This window comes from Dermacentor silvarum, chromosome 5, assembly GCF_013339745.2.
Source record: "Dermacentor silvarum isolate Dsil-2018 chromosome 5, BIME_Dsil_1.4, whole genome shotgun sequence".
Classification (NCBI taxonomy): Eukaryota; Metazoa; Arthropoda; class Arachnida; order Ixodida; family Ixodidae; genus Dermacentor; species Dermacentor silvarum.
The window spans coordinates 102,652,029-102,679,886 of record NC_051158.1 but is presented as its reverse complement, the minus strand read 5'-3'; the positions used below and the strand labels follow the sequence as shown (position 1 = coordinate 102,679,886).

General features: G+C 44.5%; 1 protein-coding gene across 1 annotated transcript; it reads left to right on the top strand.

The window, feature by feature from the left end:
- The first annotated feature begins 83 nt into the window (after window positions 1-83).
- On the top strand, window positions 84-27,858 carry LOC119454293 (thromboxane-A synthase). The gene is made up of 7 exons (XM_037716262.1): window positions 84-157; window positions 2,853-2,949; window positions 3,759-3,884; window positions 6,188-6,425; window positions 21,100-21,163; window positions 27,204-27,344; window positions 27,828-27,858. The coding sequence occupies exons 1-7, from the start codon at window positions 84-86 to the stop codon at window positions 27,856-27,858; spliced, it is 771 nt and encodes a 256-aa protein (XP_037572190.1).

Genomic DNA, 27,858 nt, shown 5'->3' with positions numbered 1-27,858 from the left:
CTAGTCGCCACCACAGAAGACAGTACAATTGCCGCGCTCGTTTTCACGTCAAACGATAGCCACAAGGTTCGCGATCGCCAATTATGGACATTGGGTGGGCTTGGTTTGCGGCTGTAGTTGTCTGCGTCTTGAGTGGCGTCGTCTCGTGGCTGATCAGGTAAGTTAACACAGGTAGGTTGTTCTCAACGCGTCACCTTTTAATTGGAACGAATGTCTAAAAAAAAAAAGATGTGGTACTCCTCAAGCGATTGGTTTGGTATGGTTAGCGCATTCGCTTGCTGCGCTCGTAAGCGTGTTCCCGAAGAACTGAGCATCGGATGGTCGTCCTACTATTAGCCGAGCGGTGTGTTGTGTCGATCTGTTTCTGCGCCGGACTACCGCATACCATTTTCGAGGGCGGTAAATTTTCATTTTCATTATGTCAGTGATTATGCGTGATATGGTTGGTTGTGGTCGGTCGTTTCCGATCACTTACTTTCACAGCGGTCATACGTCCTTCAGAAACGAAACTGAAGTTAACTTACACTCGCTACTCTCCGCCCCCGGACATCTCTACTAGATGATATCTTTAATGCTGAAATATCGTGTTCCATTCTAAAGTATATCAGAAAACGCCAATAGCAATTGGTGAGTACCAGGGAGGTACTGTTGTGCTTACCCGGTATACGCAATTTATCTGAGGAAGAAAAAAAATCCACTTCTTAGCGTAGGAAGATGGTGCGTTCTTCAACTCAGCTTGCTACGAGCATGTTCTACAGTCCAGTATTGTCCTGCAAGCTACGGCGACGCGGCTACTATACACACGCGGTTAGCATACACACGTGTCATATAACGGCGGCCATTCACTTGCTAGGCATGTTGAGGTACACTCCGGGCCGACGTCCTCTGAGGACGCGCCCACACCGCAAGATGTCAGCACTGCAAGTACTCCTGCAAGTGCGAGAGGAAATGCCGCAGAGGTGTGTGGAAGGGGGCGAAAGCTGTTCTTTGTCAGGTGAAGTGGAAGTGAAGACGAGGGAGTAAAGGTGCTATGGTTTTTCACCTCATTACTAAACCATCGTCGGACAGAAGAACGATGTTCCTTTAGTGTTTTGTGCTGTAATCATCTGTGGCCTTCTACAAGAGATCACCATACAGGTATTCCTGGTTTCTACTGGCGCAGGCAGCGTCGAAAATGCTTCAAGGACTTCGAAGGTACGGGAATACCGACGGTGCCGCTTCGAAGTCTTATCAATGGCAACGCAGATGAGTACTCAAAACCGGTAATATGACACATATGCTAATTCAAATTTCGTGTATATTTAAGCACCGGAAAGTGAATTTGAATGCGACAGCTACCTTTTGATATCGATTGCCAATCCTGGTGCTTGCTTGACAGCGCCATTGTGATTTAAGGGCTCTTTGCAACATGTATGAAAGAAAAGCGAAATGGTTTCCAAGCATTCCCAGATATAAACGTGTAAAATGTATTTGCACCCCTAACTGTAGCGTTAAAGTATATATCGAAATTTTAAAAATTAATTTTCTCATTTAGATGCATTGTCTTTTAACCGCTTTTCACATTGCCCATCAGCAGAGCTTCAAAGCGAATGACAACATTCAGAAATAGTTTTAAATAAGTGACTTAAAGCGTGAAATAAAGTAGAACGGTACCAATATACAGAGCATGCTTCAACAGTGCCTTGTCTCTCTTAAGTGCAAGCTCACATAAACTGCCGAACACTGGATATTGGGATGCGTTATTTTTTGCTTTCTGCAAAGTCTTTTTTATTCTTCATGCCGTCATCGGGCAGATATGGACAGCCCCAGTAACGCACGCTGTGACTGGTCATTAGTTTTTGCAAATACAGTGTGCTCTGACTGTTTATATTGCAGAACACGTTATGCCTGAGTTAAGTGACTTTCTATTTCATCACTCTTTTTTCTGCTTGCCATGTCTTTTCTTTTGTTTGTTTAGTTTTTTTCTCAATCACTAGTGTTTATTTTGATGAATAGAATAGCAGGATTGTCGGTGACTTAGTTTTATCACCCATGCTTTCAGTGCTCCCCGATTTCTAATTCCGAACATTAAAATAAATAGGTCGCTGTGTTATGCAGAATAAGATGTTGTATTTGAAGGCTTGTGATATAAATGCGCCCTCTAGTTTGAGGTCAACCTATTCAATTTTTATGGGTGATTTGTAATACAAGCTATCCATTCAGGTTTTATTATGAGTGTCCACTTGAACTAAATATTTCATGGGAATTGTTTGATTGCAGACCATAATCGAGAGCGTGCGAAGATGGCTGAACGAATACGGCGATGTGTTTGGGTGAGGCATTAATTCCCTAGTCACAAGGAAAAAAAAAACATTTTTTGACTACCTGAAGACATCGAGATGCGCCTTTTTACTGTCGAGTGCAGTTTCAGACGACCGCCTCGGGAAAGCACAATTGACGGGAGCATGACTGAAAATATAAAAATTCATTTTTCAGTCAGAGAAAGATTCTTTCACATTTCGAGGACGTTGTAGCGCAATGCTTTTTATTGGAAGTGCCAGCAGTAAATATGTCAGGAGCGAAGGTAAAGCCGCGCTTTCATTCGTTACCATAACTACATGATACGTTGTTGAGTATCATTAAGAAAACCTTAAGAATAAGGCCACTGAGAGTAAGCGGAAGCTATAGAAATATTTTTGCTAAGCGAATGCTCAAGTGGCCAATTCAAGAAAAGCAAGCGTACTTGTATTTCACAATGCGTTCTTTTATAGGTGACGTATAATGTCCTTTCTTGGCGGGCACGGAATAAGCTTAAATTGGTGTTCAACATAGAAATTTGGAAATTAACTGTTCAACCTTTTGCTCGCATTCAGGTTATACATAGGCGATGCTCCCGTCGTGGTGGTGAAAGACTTGGACATGATTGAGAAGATATTCGTGAAGAATTTGAAGAACTTTACTTCCAGAGGAGTAAGTCAGGCTTCTTTCCCAACAAGTGTACAGTCTGTTGTCTAGCATTGATTAAAGCTTGCGCGAGAAACCTTTTAACTCTTATTTTAAGAAGCCAACAAGGAAAGACACCAAGGACAAAATAGGGGAATTATTTGTACTTACTAATTGAATTAAAGTGATAATATTGGGTGGTATATTCATAGGATGTTGCATTCTGTTTGGGAGGGCATCGGAATATTTCGTTGTAAAGGCTGGCGGTCTATCAGATGCTGGTGTAGGTTGTTTCTTTGCCAATGCTGAATGCGTCTCTAATCTTGACGCGACGTCAAGCCCGGTCGAGAGGAATTTGTGGATAGTTTCGTTCCGCTGGCGTTACTTTAAGGTAATTTATGTGGCGGATATAATCATTGTCTTCGATACGGAATCTTCTTATTCGTTTCGCTTGTACGACAAAAGCGGGTCCCTTGGTTCCCTTTCTTCTCGATCATTAACTCTTATTTTGGCGCCAAATAACCCCAAAATAAGCTCATGCTTGAAACGACACGTAATCCGCAAGCTCTGGAAAGCAACACTTGTAAGTTACCGGCCCTACTTAATAGAACGATACCATCCGGCGTTATTTTTGAAAAAGGCGAAAGGTTTGGCTTGGCGTTCTGGCAGACACAAGCTGTAATTATTTTAAGAAATGTAAGCTCGAGCGAGAGAAAAAAAAATGATGTGGTCCGGTTAAATCTCGCAGGAACATACGAAAATAAGTGTTTTTGCGCAAATACATTTTCTTCTGCGCTTTTTGTCGATATACGTGTCGCCCGTTTTGTCCTTTCCAGCACATGACGCATGTCCACGAGCTACAGCCGCTCTTCGTTCGCAACATCCTCTTCACCAAGGGCAACGTCTGGAAGGACATGCGACACACCATGGCACAGTTCTTCACCCCGACAAAGCTCAAATCGGTGTGTCATGTCAGTCAAAAGTAAAACTCGGCAAGAAATACTGTCTTTAAAAATTGTCGCGTGAGCGTTGCTTGCTTGAGACGCACACCATCAGAATTGGAGGACGCTTAAGCTTCGCCTTTAAGAGTGGAACGCGATAGCATTCGAAGATCCCCGGCTGCTTATCAGGCTTATTTCTCGTACATTCAAATTACAATCCGACGCCATCATGTCTGTGGGTTGTAGTTAAATCGTACTTTACAATATTTCTGACGAATTTTACTTTGAGAAATTCGATTTTTCTTCCCTAACCCCTTGCTCCACGCGGATGGACTGTGTCGTCGGGGTAAAGTCCCTAGATATTTTTCCCCTAGATAAAGTCCCCAGAAAATCTAGGGACTTTAGTCGGGGTGGTTCGGGATGAATTTATCCGCCACGGATGCCACAGACGCCGATGCTTACGCCAAAGCCTACGCCGACGCTGGATTTTCTGCGACACAGGGCCCTTAACGCTATCGCGGTAAAAATGTTCTAAAAGGCACATTCCATTCACTCTACGGTGCCACGGGTACTGACGCAATGCTCGCTCCAATAGATAGAGAATGGCGCATCTGTACAGGCTTCAAAGGGAAGAGGGAAATAACATATTTTTTTTCTGATCTCTGCATAGGGTCAACCGTGGAACTAGCAACGCGTTCCGGAGAAGGCGCTATATTATAACGAAAAATGTAATACTGCAAATTACAGCGTATCATTTCTAAAACGCTGAATTGGTGTCTTAAAATTTAGATTTTACCAATTGACGCTTAACGTAAAACCTACATTACCGGTTTCGGTATATATGCCACAGAGGGTGTTCTCTTGAGTATAGTCCAGTAAATAGGTTAATAAATAATTGCTTACTATACCCAAAATTTTATTCTCATAATAACAATAACTTTCTCTCTTTGTAAGAGTACACTCAATGGAGGAAGAAATAAATGTGAAGTGTTTATTTTCTTTGATGCGAAATGGTGTTTTGGTTTTCTGAGATTATAAATACATGAAAAAGATGATTGAGAAATAATACAAACTCAACAATGAATAAGAGTATTAGCATGTGAATGAGCTGTCTGACTACTGAGCGTAGTGCGATCAATGTGCCGGATATTGCATATGACCAGAAGGATCACGGTCAACACCGGATAACTTGCGAGTTGCCGAATCGCGCATTGGATGCACTTTATGCTTTGCCGATGTGAACAGAATGGATGAAAAGAAGACTACCTTAGTTCGTGATTCTAAGCTTGACTACATTCAGTCAATGTGAGGGAACAGCAATCAAAATGAAATTTGCATATGAAGTGAGGTAAGGCTAACGAACGACCTAATTTGCACGAATCATTGTGTGGGTGATTCGAATGCATGAGAGCTAGCCCCAAGGTTGTCTGGACACAACTGGTCTGACACACCGCGGCTTCGTCGGGCTATGCACTAGTTTCACTTTGAAGGAACTCGAAAGAGAAATATAATTTGCGCTGTGTTACTAAATCACACTTCCCCAATACCAAAGATCCACTGTTACCGCGAGGGATGCTTTTGCGCCAGAAATGGCGCAAAAGCAAAAGTAGTTTGCGGACATCTCCTGAAGTTTACGCAGGAGCTAGCAGTTACACGTCACGAATTGTGACAGCGTCTCGTCTTACCGAGGTAATTGTTTATCAATGAAGATGGACTATGTTGTATTGTATATAAGCCGAAGGCTGAACATGGCCAGTTCGGTGAACTTTCACTGGCGCCACAACTGGCAAAATACGAGAACATGCTTTGAAATCGGTGACATAAAACTGACGTATGGTTGCGGAGATTTCGGTGCGAAATTCGAGAAAATAATGCTTGGGTGTGTTTTCTCGTTTAGTAATCAGCCTCATGATGGGAAATACATATAATAAGGTTTTCAAAGAATACCCGATCATTTCAAACCGGTATAGTGTTTCTATTTCATGTATTTTTAGACAATTTATGAAGCGGGCCATGCAGGTGCTTATGTTGAACAGCCGCTTCATCCTCCTTCATCCTGTTCCCACCAGAATGCTTGAATTTGAATCCTTCGGCCACTGATAAAACGTTTTTCTAGTTTTATTGATTTCCGTCACGATTATGCGATCGTTACATTTACTGACGCTCCCGTTTAATGAAAAAAAGGCAACATTTCGCTTCCAAGTTGTCAAGTGAAGTGATGGGGAAAAAAAGAGATTCTCTCTGCACACACCGCCTGTATCTGCAATCGTATACACGTGCATTTACCGCAATGAAGTCGTAGTCACTGGTTTATCTTGCCGCAGGTGATGCCCTGTTTGATGGACGCTCTCAAGCGGTTTATCGAGATTCTCGATGAGTGTGCCGAGCGTGGCGACGAAGTCGACATCAACACCCTTTGCGAGCGCTTGACCTTCGACGTCATCTCAAAGGCAGCGTTTGGAATCGACACAAACGTGCAACGTAACCCGCAGCACCCGCTCTTCCAGAGCTGCCTGGCAACCGTTCCAAATTACATGGCGGGATTCTTCTACAACCTAGCCCGTGAGTGTCACAAATGTCGACTAGATTCAGCGCTGCCCAGCTTTAGCCGTGTCAATTGCACACGTCGAAACTCCTTGTGCGACGACCGCATGCAAGCACGACAGAGCGCTGAGGTACAGAACAAATATGCATCATTCAACGTGTTGTTGAAGCAGGATGCACGCGGGCATTAATTATTATGATGTAGTGCGTAGGCTTAACATTAATAAATACTTGACCTTAGGCTTACATGCCTTTGGACTGAGTTTGCAGACTAGTTCCTTGCAATGAGCCCAAAAGTACACTATAGCGTCTGCGGAGCAATGCGAACACCTTTTGTATAAAAGATCATGTCTCTCGCAGTTCAGATGCAAACCCCGGGCTTCGTAGCCGTAGCATTAGTCTCAGACCTACATTACCAAAGGCAGTGTGTTTTAGCTCGAATTGTTTCTGTCAGGAAATTTGCGTTGGAGCGAAGTCTCCAAGACATGCAGTTGCATTTCCCCTGGAAAATGAACCTGTACTTGCACTATGGCGCACACTCCGGAACGTCGCTATGAAAAAAAAAAAAAAAACAATAATTGATAGCGTGGCACTAATACGCAGCAAAAAACTAGGTGAAGCATTTAGAGGCTCAGGTAAATCAACGAATAGATTGATCCACCACTTCATTCTTCCATCATTCGTTCAATCAATCAACAAATAGCTCAGAGAATTACAGAGAGCTCAATCTTTTTTTTTTTTGCAGGCCTCACACACTGTTCTGCGCTTTTGAAGTTCTTGTTATTCGTAGAAATATATGACTGCGTAGGCTCCGTAGTCAGGATTCATGTTGTCTATTATGTGCTGAAGACAATCGTCATTGAATGGGGGTTAGTATACAAGGACAAGTACGTGCTTACATCTACGCCAGAAGGAGCGAAGAAAACGGAGACAGAGGGAGAGAGAGAAAAAGAAACGGCAATGAAGTTAACTGAGACCATGCTGGCTTTTTGACACTATGGAAGCGGCAAATTGAAGGACAACTAAATAAGAGGGAACAGGTCCAACTTAAGCACGTTGTAGGCACAGGCGAAGTGCTCAAACACTGCCTCACACAACCAGGCCACTCAGTGTGGTTTGCTTCAACACCCGCTGCATCGCTGTTATTTTGGTAGCGCTAGGATTTCCCCAGGGCGGACAGTCATGTATATTTGGGTTTCTGTGCTATTTATGGAATGACAGGGGTGGCAATCAGAGCTGTCATTATTTTAATGAAGGGTGGACGTGTGACCATGCGTGACGCAACGCCCACGCAGGTGTAGCAGAGTATGGGTTACTTCGCGTCAGGTAAAGACCAAGTGGCAGGTGCTATGGCATATCGAGGTCAAGTGAGCCCAACCAAGTGAACGCTAAATCAAGGAGCATTAATTTCCCAAAATTCTATCATGGGCAAAATCACGAAGGGGTCATGCTGCGTTGATTATCACTGCCGTTTTTTTTTTTTGCATTCAAATAATGCGAATAAAGCTGAATTCATGCGTAAGGGAGAACCTTGTGCACAGAATATAGTCGAAAGCTGTGGTAAAGTCATGAAAAAAGCGAGAACAAATAAGCTTTTTTGTTAATTGAACGTACAGCAGCACTAAGCCATCTCATTGTGCAGCTCCAGTCCCCGCTACGTACACGCAGAGGTTTTGCGCAATAGAAATCATAGCGATTGACAGATACTCAACAACAAGACACATTTTCATTCCGCTTGTTAACCGCTCTAGAAATGCCTAGTAAAGGGGAGGGGGGGGGTAGTTCTTTGTATGTGTCCACCTAGTGGACATGTCCATTACATCGGCTGCTGAAGTTCTGATTGGCTGGGCTGGGGTACGTGTCAGAAGGAGACAGGCTCCTCCGGCCAATCAGCACTTCAGTAGCACACGGAATGGTCATGTCCAATAGGTTGACACTCACAGAATTCTTCTCAGGTATACATGATCAAGTACAGGAGGCGTACATGAACATCTTGGGAAATATCTAGAGATTCCACAGCTACCTTAATTATCCACAGAGAAAGTGTAAATATACCTATCAAGAAAAGAATCAAGCAAGGGGACATAATTCAAGCTATAAGTGTGGCAAGGTTGAGGAGTGACGATCAATGGCGAATGTCTCAAAACCTTCGGTTTGCAGATGACATTGTCCTGTTCAGCAACATTGGGGATGAGTTAAAACGAATGATTCAGAACCTGAACCACAAAAATGTAGAAGTAGGGTTGACGATTAATATTGTCACCGTAATAACAGGACAAGCAACAGCCGGCAACATAGCAGAACAGCTCCGATCGAGCAGCACGTCTTCGTTGTCTTCGGCTGTCCTCACCTAATCCTCCACGGCGCGCAAAATAAAGCGCAAGCGAACGGGAGCCGCACAACAAACGAAAATGCACTGAATTGACGTGTCATTATTCCCCCCCCCCCCCCTTCAAAAGCATCGGCTCGATGCTTTCGAAGTAGGGGCGGTAGGCGATCAGCGTGCGTAGTATGGCTTCATCCTAGCCACGTGGACGATGTCCGGTTGTGGTGTACGGCGGGAGCACCACGTGGTGCTCTCTGGAACAACCTTGTAGTTGACGTCATTGAGTTGTTAAAGAACCCGGTAAGGCCCGAAATAATGACGGAGAAGTTTCTCCAACCTCCAGCTTTGGCGAACGGGACTCCAGATTCATACTTTGTCTCCGGGGTGGTAGGTAACTTCTCTGTGGCAGAGCTGTACCTGCGAGCATCGCAGTGTTGCTGAGAGCGAATGCGTAGGCGAATGCGCACTGAATTGACGTGTCAATATGCAGAATACAAGGGTATAATGTTCAGTAGCCTGGCAAAGAAACAAGAATTCATGATCACCAGTCAGCCCATAGAATCTCTGCAGGAGTACGTTTATTTTGGTCAGTTACTCACAGGGGAGCCTGCTCATTAGAAGGAAATAACAGAATGAAAATGAATCGGAGCGCATACGGCAGGCATTTCCAAGAATGACTGGTAACTTGCCGCTGTCATTGAAAAGGCAAGTGCATAATCATTGCATTGTATCGGTACTAAAATGAGGGCCAAAAACTTGGAGGCTAACAAAGAATCTCAACAGTAACTTAAGAACCAAGCAAGCAGTGGTGGAATGAAAAATTGTTAGGCGTAACATTCGGAGACAGGAGGAAAGCCGTGTGGATAGGAAAACAAGCGGGGATAGTCGATATTCTAGTTCACATATTAGGAGATGAGAAGGTTGTGTAATGCGTAAGGCAGCTAAACAGTGACAATTTACATAACTGGTGCAAAGCGAAGGTAAGGACAGCCTTGGACGCCAGAAAATTAGGTAGGGGGTGAAATTAGGCAAATTTCAAGGGCAAGTTGGAATCAGCTAGCGCAAGAAAGGGATAATTGGAGATTGCAGTTAGAAGCCTTAGGCCGGCAGTGGACATAAAAGTATTCTGATAATGATGGCGAAAACACTCATTCACTCACTGCTGTCATATTTAGCACGCTACATCATCAGGTTCTTATGTCACATGATCCAAACAGTGACTCGTTAACATAATGTTCTGCCGCAGCTGTGCTGAGTCTGGTCAGCAGTGCTGCTACTGGGTTACTCAGGGTTTCAAAATTCTGGACAGTTTGGCTGCTATCCCGACTAGAAGGTGCGGGGTTCGTATACGGAAACTCAAGACTGCGCTTACTTTCTCAATTCTGCGTATGACTGCCACGCAATATTTCCACTCTAATGAGCAGCATCTAATAACAATAGTCCCGGCGGAACGGTCACGCAACGCGCCCTGTAGTTTTCTAAATCTTACTGACGGAGAGAAGGGCACACTGGACAGCGAAATCTGCTCTCGCTATTTCGCCAGCATACGGCAGCGTCTGCCTACATTTCAAGCACAGAAGGATATCAACATAAGCATCTATGACAGTGAAAAAGTGGTATTCAATAAAAACAGGTAGACTCAACTGCAGTTGTCATCTACGTAAACCGAAGCATTCTTAGTGTGATTTGTGTGCGTATAGGAAGCGTGGTTTTGAGGTATAAATATGAGTAATAAAGAGCAGCATGTTATGCGAGCAAAATATTTTATTGCAGCGAAATATAGACCTGCTGGATATTGAGCAGACATATTTACTTGCTTACGTACATCATATATACAGGGTGTCCCAACTATTACGCACCAAGATTTAAAAAAATATGCAAATGCCACGCAGTTTGACAGAACCAAAATAATGTTGTTTGTCCTCGCTTGGAGATACCCAGATTATTTTTTCGCATTCCGCCTAATTACATAATTAGTCTTAATTAATTAACCAACTTATCAAATGTTATAATTAGGTCTCATCTGAAGCTCAGGTCAAATCATTAGGCGTGTTTTGTCGTAATTATTAGAATGAACTGTTTTCACCCTGCTAGGACTACAGAGAAGCCATCGAGCCGTAAAACTGGTTTCATTTCTACTTCGAAGATGGCGGCACAGCATTAGCATTGGTGATGCTATAAAAGCCTAATTGTTCATTGCATCATTATTTACTGTCCCACTCTAGCCTGGTATGTGATGGCGGTAGCGAGCAAATGCCAAGTAGATGCCGAGCAGACGCTGTGACCCATGTGAACATATTTAAGGCATTCACCCGTACTACTTGCCATGCAGGCTGCAAGGTAGCCACAGATAAAGCAAAGCCCTGCTGTCGCATGCATGTAAACGCAGCTTATGGTCACGGCGTCAAAACATTTTTTTGCGTCAATCCGCCAACCGTGGTCCGAAGCATGTAATAGGGTGGCAAGCAGACGCTGAGCAGACGACGCGGCGCTGATGAGCACATCTCGAGGGGCATTCGGCCTTCCGATTGGCTAAAGAATTCGGGTAGCTTCCACGGTGCTACAACGAGCTGGTGAGATGGAGTATAGAGGCTTGCAATGGCTTCTGAACAATTTTTTTTGTCAAAACGTTGTTTATATAGGCTCAATTCTGACGGAAAAAATTGCATTCTTAGAAACTAACAAACTATGCACTTAAATGGCTGCTAATGCGTTGTTTCAGATCAACTTGATTTTTGTTGGTTTTATTTTTGTGTTTTTTATTTGCACTCCGTCGAAGCAGCCTGGTGTGCATGCTCGTGCGAGAAAACTCTGCTGGCAAGCGGCGAAGTGCAGATGGAATGCGCGGAGTCATAAATTTTGGCGACCGAGCTTCTTGCGTAGCTTCCATGGCGTTTCACCTGATGTATGAACTAGAGTGTAGTTGGCGTTGGCACGAGCAAAGTATGCGTGCAATCTTGGCGTGGCCAACAAGCGGCAGGCATTTCTAGCATTAGTCGAATGTTGTATTCCTCTATATGATGACAAGTAGGCGATAAATATAATTAAAAAAACACCACATATCCACGAAGTGAATGATGATGAGTGGGCGAAGCACCGGGGGATCATACGGGTAACCCTGAATCCCCCGTACATTGCCCACTCGAACATGCAAATAAGTGACAACACATGTGTACAGTATATGCAATGTTGTTTTATTGGTCGTATATGGTATTGAAGTGCGTACTTCGTTTTCCCTTCATTAAGACTGCCTTGTGATCAGTGCAGCAGCCCGGCGACGCCGGCAAGCGCACCCAGAGGCGGCGAGAGCGCGGGAAGCGGTGGCAAAACGCCGGAAGCGTTCTCTACCTGAGGTTGGTGGTGCCGATGCTCGGTTCAAGCGCGAGCTTCGCGAGCCCTCAGCTCCGGGTCCGCTTGCCGGCGCTGCCGTACTGCTGCAGCTTTGCGAGCCCTCAGCTCCGGGTCCGCATGCCGGCGTCGCCGTGCTGCAGCAGCTTTGCGAGCCCTCGACCCCGCTTGCAGTTGAGCCGCCACTCTCGCCTTTTCATCTATAGCGGGCGCGCCGTTATCAGAAGCGACCGTTATCATCCATGGCTGAAGCGAGAAAGAGAGTGCGCGTCGGGAACGAACGCCCTTGTGCACCGCAGCGCCCCTAGCGGACTCCATGCAAACCAGAGCTAAGACGACGGCGACGACGAGGGGGGCGGGGTGAAGGCTCGGCCCTAAGGTGCTTCGCCCCTAAAGAGATCGAGGCCTGACAATTAGCAGCATAGAGCGCCTCAGCTCGGCGTCAGAGGCTCCATCCCACCATTGGATAATTGAATTTTCTTTTATAATACGAGGGAAAACAGTAACCTACCTTATATGGGCCAAACAGTGGTTCGCGTTAAAACAAAATTTTTGCGCAGTTGAAATTGCTTGCTGCAAGATTACAGTCTTAAACAAACTGTTTAGCAATCGTTTAACCTGGGACGTTCCTTTCAGAAAATCTATTTCATTGGCCGTGGCTATTTAAGGCATTCTCTCGGGTGATCCATGTGTTCTACGCCAACCCGATGGTTGAAGTGACGAAGAAGGCAATCGACGTCATCGAATTCCGGCGCCAGAACCCGCAGGTTGGAAACTTTCTTTAGCCATCATTTTGCGGTTGCTTTCGTGACAACGGACGTTTTATTTTTGTAATGTGTTTATTTGCGCGCGAATTGTCCTCACTTCTCTTAGGCGTGAGGCATAATGCAAATCACATTACGGGGCCCTCAACTGCGCGCTTATTCGTGGACAGTCCCTCGGGTGAAGACGGCTCTGTGGGTTCTGGTCATCTGAGAATTCTAAGTGCTTGGAGGAAAAAAATTAAGCATTCCTCCTTCTTTTTTTTGTTTAATGAAAAAATGCAGGTGCTTCAGGAAGGCAGTATACCTTGAATTGATTGGAAATAAACATCGACTTTTATATAACCGGAAAGAAACTGTGTGTTATGTAAACTGGCCGCGTGGTGCGTCCAAATGTTCAATAAGAATGCCTAAAGCGTTTCTTGCTTGCTAGCATGTAGTGACCTTGCTATGTGCATGAAAAATTGCAATAAAATATACGTTACACCTGTAGATTGCCTTTGCTGAAGTTTGCCACAAGTTCGCAACTTTTGTCTCTATCGTTCTCTAAAACTCTTGCCATCATCGCCTGCTTAGTTCGCCCGATAAAAAAGAGAAGCTTGAGTGCTGATGTTGCAGATCCGAGCCGCGACATTGAAGTTGGCTGGAATTGGCGGCAGCCGATAAAAGCAGATGGCGCGGATTTGCAGGCTAAGCTTGCAATAAAGCCTGTGTTGAAAGTGCGCTGTATTTTATATCTGCTCTAATATATGCGATGACTGTAGTATAGCGGCCGCAAAAGATGTTTTGGCGATTTAACAGTCTCTTCTTTTCGTTTCACTTCAAAGAAACAAAACGGTTTCACTAGAGCCTAACTAATGTGATATTCAGCATTAAATGGTATGTGGACTTACGCATTTAAAAATTAAGTATGGGGTTTTACGTGCCAAAACAACCATCTGATTATGAGGTACGCCGTGTTGGGGGACTACTGACTAATTTGGACCACCAGGTTGTTTTTAATGTGCGCTCTGTGCACGCTACACGGACGTTCTTGCGTTTCGCCCCATCGAAATGCGGCCGCCGTGTTTGGAATTTGATCCCGCGACCTTGTGCTTAGCATCGTAAGGCCAAAGCCACTGAGCCACTATGGCAGGTACGGGTTTATGTTGCAGTGTAAAATGATTATGTGCATTATCGAGCTAGAAGAGTTGACTTCGCACACTAGGTACGAGTATTTGGAGACATGACTATGGGCCCGGATAACGTAAAACTATTCCACTGTGATTTCATTCCAAACTCCTGACGTCAAATTTGCGTAACCACGACGTAAGCATCGCGTGGTGTCCCGCAGCATTGCTTGAACAGCCCCATGAAACGCTATCCTCGTTTATAGGAGGAAAATTTTGCTTTCTTTGAAAACCAATAGCATTACCTACTTTGACAGGTCACTATTATGTATTTGACTGACAAAAGCGAGAGCGGGCCAGAATGGAGACGGTTTCAGTGGTCTGAGCTCGCTCAGTGAGAGTAGATAACCGGATGAGGAGGACGGCGCCGGCATCTGCGATTGGTCTGCTTCCCCTTGCTTCGTTTGCGGTGCCTGCCTGGTAGAAAATTGCAGCGGCCTGCAGGGGAACGTTAAAAATGCCGCTAAAACAGATCCTAAGCAAAGAAGAGTTGGCAGAGCGATATGCACACGTGCCAAAACCGCTCGACTACGTTGCACTGCCACACATTTTTTTTGTTTATTTTTTCTTTAGCTACGAGTAACCAGTGCTAGAGCGATCGGCGGGCAGCCAACTTATATTCCTTTCCGAACTGGGAAGCCTCCGGCTATTCGGAAAAAAGAACATTCAGTTTTGTTCGGCATGTTAATGCATTTTTCTTGCGTACACACCCCTTTGACGTGGTGAGTTTTCGCAGTTTTGTGTCGTCGAATGACACACAGGCGACCAATAGCGGAGCTCTAACGGCGAAAAAAAGCAAGAAATTCTAGATTTAGTTGTTTTCTTCGGACTAAACATTCATAATTAATCTGCACATGTCAATAAGTTGGGGAGCTTTCGCGGTTTTTTTGAAAGTCACCTTACAGACAGGCGAAGTGGGGGTGGCCTGAAAAAAATACATTTGACCAATCGTGGAGGGCTAGTGGCAGAAATGGAATAGAAACAGATTGAAATATGTTTGGGTTATGGCACCCATGGCTACAATATTTTCTTTTCTACCAACAAGAACTCTACACACATAGCTAAAGCAAACTGCTTGACGCAATATGCCAGCATGGAATTCATCCTAGGCATTAACCAAGATGCGCCTGATGTGCGTCCGATATGCGAATTGTGAGACAAAATGGTTCGTTAGCCGCAGGAACCATTCATATCTGGCTGCTTGTTTGAAGAAAGGTCCAGTAGTTCTCGATTTTCTTTTAATGACATAAACTATGTGGTTCCTATGCGTAAATATGCACAATATGAGAACTAAAGAGAGAGCGAAGTAACGAAATATACGAATGAAACGTTTTGTCGTTGTATGCAGTGGCTTGCCTCTTCCGCGGCGATGGATTTCACAACTCCGTTTTAAGACTGGCCTTACTATTCATTATATTATAGCTAACAGACGCAAAATAGAATGCAGCTTACGTGCACGTTTGTGTCAGATGTTTATTGTGTTTAAAATAGTCGCGAGGCTGAAAAGGATTGCGCAATTTCACCTCTGCGGCTTCCTCCGCCAACACTCGCGGACAGATGTTTGTTGGCATTCAAGGAAAAACTACGGACGATGAGCGTTCACAAATAGGAGTTTTCCCGAAAAATGTCGTACACTCATTCGCATTAGTTTAATCTGGTGAAGAGCCATTAAACACCTTATATACAACAGCAACATAACAAAATGCAATACGGACTGGTAGTATGACTTGATTTTTCCGGCTTTGCTCTTCCGAGTTTTCGCAAATGCGATGACCGTCGCATGCCGAGACTACGCTGATTCTGTATCTACTCCGAGAAACCGAAAGCATGCTCGACTCTGAACTCATGTGCATAACTTCTTCCCCTGCAGCTTTCGCTTCATTGCCACAAAAAGTTGCCAGCGTGCATATCACTTAGTCAAGTCGGATACTTTGCGTCATCCTAGAGTTTTCGTGACAGGCCAGATAGCGTAACTAAGCGTTTGAGACATATGCTTAGCCTTGAGCAGCTAAGCACCAATTGCGGCCGAATAGCAGCCCGTATACGGGCTGTTTAATTCCTCGTTTGTTAACAAGTAGAGGCGCCCAACGAAGTTGGATATGCGATGTGCTGAGATGCGTGGATGCAAAGAAGGCAACACTTTGACTCGAAACGGGGCGACGACTGCTCTTCTCAGTTTTACTCCCTATTTGCCAAAGTGGCACGAGGACCAGCCACGTCTATAGCATCAATATGCATTGCTGCGCACCTGGTAAATATATGGGTTAGCTGTTTAGCTGATGAACGTGCAAAACGCGCCCACATTTACATTAGCTGAACACCTTAGCGTCGTGGGCTCAGACTTTGAATGCTAACATCATGCGTACGCTATGGACCGAACTACAAAGTATTAAAGCGAAGCTTTCTATGGCTAGGCGAAATCGTATATGGCTCGGCAAAATCGCCTGTTCACAGGAAAATATCATCAGCATTGTCTCGAGTGTCATCGTCTTCTTCCGCAGCTGGCTCGTTGGCTTGTGCTCGTGGTCGGCACGCGCTCGTGCCACTACTCCCGCGTTCGTCGTCTGCTTCCACAGCTGGCTGCGCTGCCGCTAATCGTTCCAGCGTAGAATTCCACTTCTCTTCTGTCGTCGTAATGGGGAGGCCATGTTTTCGGGCGTATGAGCCATTCATTGTCTTACGTAAAGGACAGATTTAATTTTGAAGCCATTTAATATCGAATAGTCGCAAGCGGCAATGGCGGGCGAATGCTGCTAACCACGCCGCCGAGCAAACTCGAGACGTCGAATGCAAGCGACAACGGCGGCCTGCGGGCATACTGTCAGTGACGTCGTTCTTTCCGTCATAGCCGACCGTGTGTGTAACCTCATAATTGAGAAATACTTGAATGAACCCTCGAGATTAACCCAATGATGAACGCCGGGGCCGCACGTTTCACCTTCGCTGGTTAATCATCGTCACTGAGTGGAAGGCCCGAGGGATGTTTTCAAGTTTTACGCATCAGAGTTGTTGTGAACCTAATAATGCTGCGCGCCTTTACAAGGGGGGGGGGGGGGGGGGTGCCATGAGTGTGCCATGAGTGTGCCATGAGTGTGCCATGAGTGTGCCAATGAACGAACGTAATTTGGCCGCTACCAAGGAACACTCACTGTCAGATGGTGCAGCGAGCTGAAGTAAAGTGTGGTGCCAGATATAGGTTATCATAGATACTGCTACCTGTAAATTCATATGTCATTAGCTGCTGTCTTCATGGCCTCAACAGATGTCAATTATCTATGCATGTTCATCAGAGAATTCCGTGCAGTAGTATCGTATAGCACTGTACTGATCGCAATTTCAACAATTTGCTGTGAATACAAGCGCTGTTTCTTACATCGTGAAGGGAGTGCATTTGTTATCGCCACAAATACTGTTGTTCCTTTCAGCTGGTTCTTCCTGACATGGCTCAAATACTCCTGGACGATGCGACAGGACGAAAGAGCGAGCAACTCAAGGACAACAACGAGGCTGCAAGAGCACCCGGTACATTGTCGATTTAAGATATCTTATGCATTTCGATACTTGAATGTATGAAGCAACTCAACAACCCTTAACGTCAGAAATATTCAGCAGCTTGGAGACATCAATGAACAAATGATTATTAAGGGTAACTAGAAACTTTGGGCTTCAGGTGAAAGAAGAGTTTGAGATGAGGTGTAACCGGAGGTAAAATGAAGAGAGTTTTGGAAATCCAGTGTGTCCCTCTTATGCAAGGAAACTTTGGAACTAGGATCAAGAGCAAGCATTGTGAAAAAAATAGGTTTTGATGATTCATTTTTTTTTCATTGCTTTCTTTTTTGTGACCGCGAGGTTTGCCATATGGCACATTATGATTAAAACGTTGACAGTTCCTTTAGCATACGTTAATGAGGATGCAGGCGAACGCCGTCGCGCTAACGTGACGTTTGTGGAATAACTTTGACATTCTCATTCGAATGCGTTCTTACTTCCTATTAATTGTTTTCTAAAATTTGCTCGTTTTTCTCTTTACTTGTGATCTTTTGCGGTCGCCTAGACATCGCCGCTGGTTCTGCGTGGTTAATTGCACGTTACAATGGTCGTGACTTTCTCTTTCTTTTTCGTTCGTCTACTTTCTTGTGGTGCAGGCAGAATGAGGGGGAGACGGAAGAGCACATTAGACAAACACAGCGCTTATAACTTTCAACAACAGATTTACTTCCAGTTCTCGCAGGCGTACTATACTTCTCAAAACATCATAAGTCACGTGTACATTGCTCAGCAAATATGGACAAAACCGAGAAAACCACAACGACAGACTTTTGCGGCCACACTGGTTGTTTAGAAACGTGTTCGTTCAACGCAAAAATAGGTAATCGAGCTATTTTATTGATAAAGAAATTTATGACTTAATGGACCATGCGTCGCCAAATGTGGTTATGTTCGCAGCTTCCCTAGTCATTTTGAACTTGCTCCTACTCGTGAAAACAGTGTCTTTGATGTGTTCGAGACGTCACCCGGAACGTCACTTGAGTTTTGGCGCCATAACGCCGGATGGTAGTCGGATTTTTCGACCCATCAGATACCTAGGGCTTTCGCCTTAATAAATGCGCGCTGCCCTTATTCGTGAATGAGCTGCATAAGTGGTCTGTGGAACATATTGGCCATAATTATTCGTTCATAATCTGTGGCCTGCTCGTAAGCTAGGACCTCTAGGCGCTTTTACTCGTGTGGTGTTCGTCCATGTACACTGCCACAATAGTCGGCAGGCATCCGCTGCTGAGGGGGGGGGGGGGGGGGGGGGGCAGGGCACTCTGGGCGCTTCATGGGGTCTTCAGTTGCTGGGTCCTCGGCCCGGATTTCGGTAAGAGTAAGGGCTGCGCCATCCTGAAGTTTCTGCACAGAGATTTCCGCTACCCGTGTTATCTTAAGAGGAAGGGTTGAAGACACCTACACGGGGGGATCAGAGCGCGTGTCGCCCATCGCAGAAGATATTTTCGGGCAATGAATAGGGAGCGGGGGTAAGAGGCAACGAAGGTAGGTGGACTGTTAGGTGAATAAGGAGAGTGGGGGATTTTGTTGGCTGTGTTACTACAGTGCGGTTGTAACTGTGACCTTGCAACCAGTGGACTTTGGTGGTGAAATGCGATGATATGTGAAGTTTACGGATCGATTCAAATATGTGCTTTTTTAAAATCTCAGTTCTACTGCTTCACAGCGTTGAAAGAGTCAGTGATGAAACGTAACTGTTGTTTTACCTGTCCTTGCTTGCTCTTTCATAATGTAGCAGATCGAAAAATAAACAGACACATACGGGTAAGCAGGGACGACACAAGCGCTTCCGTCGTCCCTTGTTTTCGTTCATTGTCTACCTTTTCTTTTTGCGCTGCTACACGTTTAACACGTTTCGACTTGTCAAGTTTTCTATTTTTCTTTGCCCGCAGAGAAAGACAAGCTCTCTAATTGTGTTAAATGGAACACACTCTTTAAAGTGTCGGAATTGATGCAAGACTTGGCATTGCCGTCATTGCCCTCATGGCTTCTATGCTGATTACTTCATGTGTTGCCCATTGTTAAGCAAGCGGTCAATCGATTGAACTGGGCTTGGCAGACAATGCATGGTTGGAGGACAGAACGAATTGAATTGAATTCTGTGGTTTTACGTGTGAAAACCACGATTTGCTTGTGAGGCACGCCGTATTGGGGGACTCCGGATTAATTTTGACCACATGGGGATCTTTAACGTGCCCCCGATGTACGGGACACGGGCGTTCTTGCATTTCGCCCCCATCTAAATGCAGCCGCCGTGGCTGGGATTCGATCCCGCGACCTTGTGCTTAGCAGGGCAACATAGAGCACAGAACGCAGACAAGCTACGATGCTCTATTTCTGCGCCAAGAGCACCTACATTTTTTTGGCATGACTAATGAACCAATATTGAGTTTAAAGATAATTGCAGAGAGTAACCTTTTTGCTTTATTTGTTAGCGACATGAACTTAGCAGGACTTTTCTGTTGATAATTGAGGGGTTCTGGTCTGTTGTACGCATGCGTCTAGGATATATAGAGCATTTTGTAGCTGCTTACATTGGAATTCCTACGAGTTTTCCTGCGAGTTGTAAGGTCGTCAACATAAATGGCGAATTTTGTGTATACGTTGGGTTGTTATGAAGACTACGGCAATGCTTGAGGCAATACGTTAAGTCGCAACTGAGGGCCATTGTTTTTGTATCTCTTAGAAAATGAGTTACATGACTTGATCACATCAATGGTAAAGTGCTAAAATAACGTATTTAAATCTGCGACTGTACACTATGAAGGACATGGTTGCCATGTTTCGGAGTTGTTTTACATGAACGTGGTTAGGCACATGTATTTCTTATGTGCTTCTCGCATGTATTATAGTAGAATCAATTTGACACTTGGAGTGGTGTAAGTTCCTTATGCAACTCTAAATTTTTTTAACGAAGCCGACGTTTCGTAACTGCCCTTCCGGCGCATATCTTGCCTCTGTACGTTGCTATAAATGAGAAATTTCAGAAGAAAACAGCGTCTGCACTGGACATTGTGTTTTATCACGTTTAAAGAAAAAGGAAATGCTGTACCACTAAAATACCAGTACCTCTATCAAAGCACAATAGTCCCATCAATAAAGTTTATGCGAAGCCGCACTGTGTTTTCCCGTCATACAGCGTGTATCTCACCTCGAAGCGGAATGACGCCACGCCGATACGTGCAAATGTTCAACTACCACTCTCCTATTCTCATGGTTTTCCGTGGAAGTTTGTTTGCCATATTCGTTCTTTAGCGTGAGTATAATGGGACAAATTTATTCCTCGTCTGTTACAGCGACGGGTTGCCAAGGCTAAAAAGATAATGCAAGCGGAATGAACTCTTTGCCTCCGCATTGTGTTTACCAGTAATGCGCAGTTTTTCATGTGAATTACATTTTTTTCTGCCAGTAAGAACTTAGTTATGTTGCCGGCCTAGGATGATACCGTCGTCGCTAAAAGATGACGCCTCGGTTCAATTAAAAACAAAGCACAATAGTTATTGGCTGAACATTTCTCAACACTTTCGTTCTTCACACAGATTCGCTTCCTATGGAGACGATGCGAGACATAGCGACAAACTGCATGGTAATCTTTCTCGGAGGGTAAGTACACGCACGTTTTTTTTCTTTCATATAATTTAAACTTAACAATCTGTGAGAACTCGGGTTCCAAATTACTAATACAAACCAAATAATCAAATTAATTGATTTAACATTCAAATACCGAGTGCATTCTAATACTCTCTCAAAGTATCCAACTTAATTTGCTGGTTATTGCTAAGGAGGCTACACTTCGTGGTTCGTATCCTTATCTTTCTGTCCGTCTTCGTTTCTTGCGCCTTTTTTATCGTCAAAAGCCATTTTAAGTGTAGAATTTGGTGTTTATTTGGGGGCATATCGAGAGCGCTGGAATAACTTTTGTGATTTATTTTAGGCTACGTACTGGGAAACGCAGCTGGGTGACGTGCAAGTGTTTCCGTCTCACAAATCCGCTCACAACGCCGGTGGGACGCACGGTTGTCACGCGTCATGTTTTCGCTAGCGATAAAGAGGCCACGAGGGCCGGTCTCGAATGGACACTAAAGAGAAACACTAAATCACTGTCCACTGATAAAGTATTTCTTAGTAATTTTTTTTCAATTTCAATTTTGCCATGATCGGTAAATTATTAGCGGGGAAAATGAAGGCAAAGCTTTCGTTTGTTGAATTACGTGACGAAACCGCAGCGCCACACGTCACTCTGACGTCGTGAATTGCAATATCTCTTTCTTGTATTTCGACCGTTGCGGCCATGTAAGTGTTCTTGAAGCTTGTTAAATTCAGTCGTTCGTTCTTTTAGAGTGGAGTGTAGTCCCTCTTTGCGGACAACGTATTGACTAGACCGTAGCCGACAAAGTCATGACGTCATGGTGACGTCACCGTGACGTCATGGGCATTATCATGGCTTACCAAGCGTACTCGCCCGGCAAGGGTGTTTGGTATTACGGAAGGGCAATTCAACTAATACAGCCTAAATATTTCTTCTCCTTTAGCGTGGCTTTAAAGCGCATTCGTGACACGGCGTGTTTATCAAAGATTTCGATTTTAATCAGCACCTTGTACCACTGTGTAAAAGGACGGATCGTGTGCGCTGATGTTGTGCTATTGTAAAAAATGGCGGACTCGAATTTGGATCCACTGGCCCCAAAATATCGCTGGAAGCACGCGTGCGCAATTACGGAGTAACGAGGAGCAATAATGTCGTTTTTACAGTTTCCCAACGCTTTGCGTCCATATAGACGCAGTTTTACAGCACTAGAGAGTGTTCGTGTCATTTCGCCGAAATAAACCGGCAACAAATGCTATTTCGGATATTGATTACCAACTATCATTATCGTTCCGTGCAACTTACGCCTTAAAAATTATCTGTTTTGTACGGTAAAAAGCTGTAAGAGCGTTTTGTACGGTAAAAAGGGTTATCTGTATAATAATTTACAGTATACCTTTCCCAAGAATTCTTGCATATAGCTATTACACGTTATTCCATTCTAATTGAAGTATCAGCAAACCTGTTGAAGAAAATAAATTACATTTAGGGTTGTTTTAAAGCGAAGCTTTCTATGTCAAACTGATTCGTCCGCGAGCGCCAAAAATGCACTGCGGGAAAGCCACCTTACACAATGGAACTATCTGCGCACACAATAGAACAACGGCTGCGCATCTGCGCACTCAATGGAACAACGGCGCATGACATACGTATCGTAGAACACTATAGTTTACATTCGCAGTTGTATCGATAAGAACAATGGGGAGAGAGAGAGAGAAGAAAGGGGAAAGGCAGGGAGGTTAACCAAATGGGAAGATCCGGTTTGCTACCCTACGCTGGGGAGAGAGGGGAGGGGAAAGTAAAGTGACAAAGAATGGGAACTGCAACGGCACGCTACCCAGACGAACTGTATATATCTGCATTGCATTACGCGCGTCACGCAATGCATTCCCGGCCGTCACCATGGGTAGGTAAGGCGTGCAGAGACGGACAACAAGAGAAGTGGACAACAAGAACGCCGGACAAAAGAAGTCGACAACACGGCGTTAGTGTTGTCCACTTCTGTTCTCCGTTTCCGTATCTGCACGCCTTATCTTTTTTCCGTTATGAATCCTTACCAACTAGCTCAGCTTTCTGTCATTCTAACCACGGGTAGGCCGCGGGTGCAGCGCGCGGGCAGAAAAGGCTGCCGTACGCGAACGTAAGCGCGAGCGCGATCGTGCCCGTAAGGCCGATCCCGTGTATCGCCAACGGCAGAGCCTCTGACCGTCTACCACACCGGTCACAAGGCAATACTGTGCAAGTGTAGGGTCCGTGAAAGTGTGAGTGTGTGTGTGTAATCAACGGCTGCATCATCTAAAATAAAGGCTATGAAACTTAACGAAATGTGTCTTCATTCAACGTTCAAAAAATGCAATCCTAAACAAGTAATCAAATCACATATGCATCGCATCGGGTCGTTCAGAATTTCTTAGATTCGTTGCGTGGTCGTTGGCTTGAACTTTGACTTTGATTCAGTTTGCATGGGAGAAAGCTTCACGTTCAACCATCTATCTTTAAGAAAGGGGCTTTGATTTTTATTGCATAGGTACGATACGACGAGATTGGCATTAAGCTATTGGTCTTACGTCATGGGTAAGCATCCAGATATTCAGGAGAAAATGAGGACGGAGGTCTTGGAAGCGTTTCAAAAAGAGGTAAGTGTCATTTTTATTATTTGCTTTGAAGAAGAGCACAAATATTTTTTTCCTTGTTCCCTGACATTCCGGAGATAGTGCAAGAAATGTAATGTTGTTGGCGAATTTTATTTATTTATTTATTTGAAAACATATACACAGGAAAGAGAAAGCGAGTAGCAAGGCTGGCAACTGCCACCAGAATGGGCACAACGCCTGCCTACGCTTCGGAAAGTACGAGAGAAACTAGATAGGAAAGATAGGAAGGAGGGGAGGAAGGAATTGGCGAATTTTGTAATCAATGTAAATGACGAGCGTTGGAGCATTAAAAACAGTGTTCTTTTGTCACACCGTCCTACAGCACCCTGTCTTTGGTTATTTGGAGCCAGCGCCAGCCGCGAACTACGAAATCACTAGCGTTACTTTGTCCTGTAGACTGTGACGTCATGTGGCATGTCGCACGCCAGGACTGGTTGACAAGCAGGCTATGAATGTTTTAGTTTGCTTTTTTATTACCCTAAGCACTGGCCTGCTCTGATAGTCTTACCACACAGCCTTCCTTGTGAATAAATTTAATTGATGTATTGATTTTAATTCTGTAAGTTTGCATCACTCTCCTATATCATGAAAATAATAAGGGGATCGGAGAGGCTCGTTTTTTGTTAGTCACCACCACATGAAGAGAAAAGGCAACGAAGCCAGATAAAGCATAAGGAAAGTTAATGTTTATGTTGAATTGAAATGGCTTAAGAAAAAGAGAAATCAGGTGGGAGCCGTCTTCCGCATTACGAGTGTGGTGATTTACCACCTAAGCAAACCGCGGCGGCCATGTTACCACTATACTTTCTTAGGAATTTGCGTTTGTGCGCAAGATTTGGCCGTCACTCGCGGCCATGGCGGCGAATGTGGAATATCCTTTCAACCGCAGACGTAGGCGATACGCATGGCATCTAGCATTATGTGACCTTCGAAGGGGTCAAGTACGGGTCAAGTACCAGGAATTTCAGAACTTTAGATACCACTGTTCTCGCTAATTATTTAATTTATTTTTAATTATTTTTAGATGTGCGCAAGGGGGCAATGCAAAGTTTAATTTGATCTTAGGTTAGAGCAAGGTGACGCAGAGAAAGGGTTCGCTGCTTTCTCGATCGCTGTCTCCTTTGAGGTACCAGAAATGGTGCGACCGCAGACAATCGTAAAACTTGTTATATGTTCAGTTCATTTTTTTACGGTATTAGTGAACTTGCTCACAACAGCAACGCCATAGACGAAGCTGTCTGAACAGTTCTAGCGTGCATTTGCATCTAATCTGACCAAGTAATGTCGATCGCTGTGTGTAATAGCTTATTTCTGAACAAGCAGGCTTACATTTTAACCTCATTCAACGCGGTCAGATTAAAAAAAAAAGCACTGCTGTTCTTCGTGACTTTGTGTCGTATTCTCAAGTAACCTCATGTCTTGTAAATATTATGATAACCAATGGTTATCCGATTCAAACTAGGCTATGCGGCACCAAAACAAACATGATTAGTCGCAGTTTTTCAAATCGAAAACCGCGCACAGACGACGCATACAATTTGCGGAGCTGTTCTCGATTGAGAGATTGAAGCATATTGGCGTCACGTTGGAGCACAGGTATATGGTTCCGCCTCTTATCACGAGAGGCATGGTGATAGTTATAAATTTCAGCGAGACGTTTTCTCTAAATAGTATACCCCACGGTAATTGAACGATTTTCAAAATATTCTCACAAAGTCCTTTCGAATACTCTATAATTACAGAAGCTTAGTCACAACTCTTCCAGCCCATAGTGCATGGCTGTTTCGCACTTCTTGGCATGCCATTTTGATGAGAATAGTTGTTACGAACGACTACAGGCGCACACGTCCGTCGCAAACACTCACTTTATTAGCGCACTCCCACCACACCCAAACACCACACCACCCTTTGCGCCACCCCCGTGTTCCTTCCTCTCTCGCCGCCGCACTTGGGCCACCTGGTTCTTCCCATGGCAAGTACAGTCAACGGCGCACGCAGCCTCTGCAAACCACGTCTTGCCACGCCTCACCTGAAGCTCTCGGTCGGCTTACGCCACCACTCTCCTCACAGGTTAGGTGAAACGATGAAAGGAATGGCAACAGAAATAAGCAGAGCCTAGAGCCAAATATTCAATCTGTCTGGCTGATTGTCTGGCCATCTGCCCAGACAAGTCAGCCTTGAGGTTGGCGCGTCACCGAGCTGTACTTCGCCCTGAAAATTATTATTGGTCTGGGTGCATTTCATGGCATTTCGTTAAATACGGGCGTCTGGCGCTCTTATCTAGATAAAAGCGCAGAGAGAGGCGGAACGCACGTGATTCAACTGCAGCTGTTTAAACGAGGCATTCATTCCGAAATAAATAAGATTACCATAGCCAGAACAAGAAAATATACAACAATGTCACCTACAGCTGGCCCTGTGTTGGTTAGAGCAATGTGTTGTGTGAACAAAACTTCATGGTCGAAATGAACCCTTCACACAGCTTTTTTAACGCAACGTTCGAAAGACAAATTGCTCGGAATACACGGAGGATTTACGAGTGTTTCACGGGCTATTTGCTTTTATTTATTTCTCCTGCTTATAGGGCGAAGAACTGTCGACGCAGACCCTTCTCAATCTGCGCTACACAAACCAGGTCATATCTGAGACTCTGCGAATGTATCCGCCCCTTATCGGGTATGCAGCTAAGTCGGAATGGTATTTTTAATCTTGTGACCGTGTTGTTTTTGCGGAAATTGTTGTAACAAATAGGGATAATTGAATAGAGAGCACATGGCCGCTTGCGGAGTACACCGATTTCGGTTATCACGGACAAAGTAGCAATAAAATTGCAGTCTCCCTCGCTGCGAATTTCATAAAAGACACTTTAATTCATAACTCAGTGACTAACTTATTCTGAAGCCTTCCACAGCGGCGTTTCTCAGGGTCAGATTGTCCCATTTCGTGATGAAAATACAGAACCCAAATAATTGAACCTAGAGGCTTGCAATCCAGGTTCGCGCTAATAAGAGTGATGATGTTAGTGTAACTTAGTAGGAGAAAAATATGCACGAATATTCATGGCCACTAATATTTGCCAGAGTAAACCGGCGGCCTACAGAAAACGCCCTGGCCTTATGCCTTACCACAAAATAGTGCTGGAGATAATAGATGTGTGGCATTGTTGTCTTGAAAATTCTGAGTTTTGCAAGAACACCTGTCTTACCTCGCCAGTACGCCATGTTCAAAAGACCCCAAAAAAGCGTTCAAGTCAAATAGTTCCAATAACCGGCGGATAATATTCAAAAAAGTAGCTGGAAAGTTCAATCAAACAAACCACGCTTGCTTTGGAGTAGGTGTGGCTTCGTCAGTAGGTATGCTGTTCTTACTGCTCCCACTTATCTGTCGTTTATTGTAACCACAGGCTTATTACGCGAGGATCGGACGAGGACTTCCAGTACGGCAACTATATTATCAAAAAAGGCATGACCGTTCTCTCGCCGACTTACCACCTGCACCATGACCCTCTGTACTGGTCCGATCCCGAAAAGTTTGACCCCGAAAGGTGACCTCTTTGAGTTGTTGCTTAACAATGTCACAGACCTCTTCGAGTTGTTGGTTTGTCACACCGTAATATTATCGAGGAACCACGTCTCTATCACGTTGTTTTGGTGGGATTACGTGAGATCATCAGATTGCGGACTCATGCCTGACTAGCGACACGCTTTGAAGCGACGATAGAAGAGCGAACACAACGTATGGAGCTCAACGACACTACACTGCTACTGAGAATATTTAAAACGATAGTTCGCATAGTTTTACTGGCATAGCAGTCGCGTGATTCCCTGGTGCGGCTATATTGCCTCCATTAATCTTTCTAATCAAGCGATTTAATCTATTAAGTTAGATTACATGAAGAGTAACACACACATCCTGAATCAACTCACCAATAAATAATACTAACTGACACCATTCTAAGTCTACAAATTTCAGTTTAGCCGTGAACTAAATTCATTGCTGTCAGTTATATCTTAAACATTCTTTGCAGGACATATGTCTCCAATGTGGAAGGGCAGTAG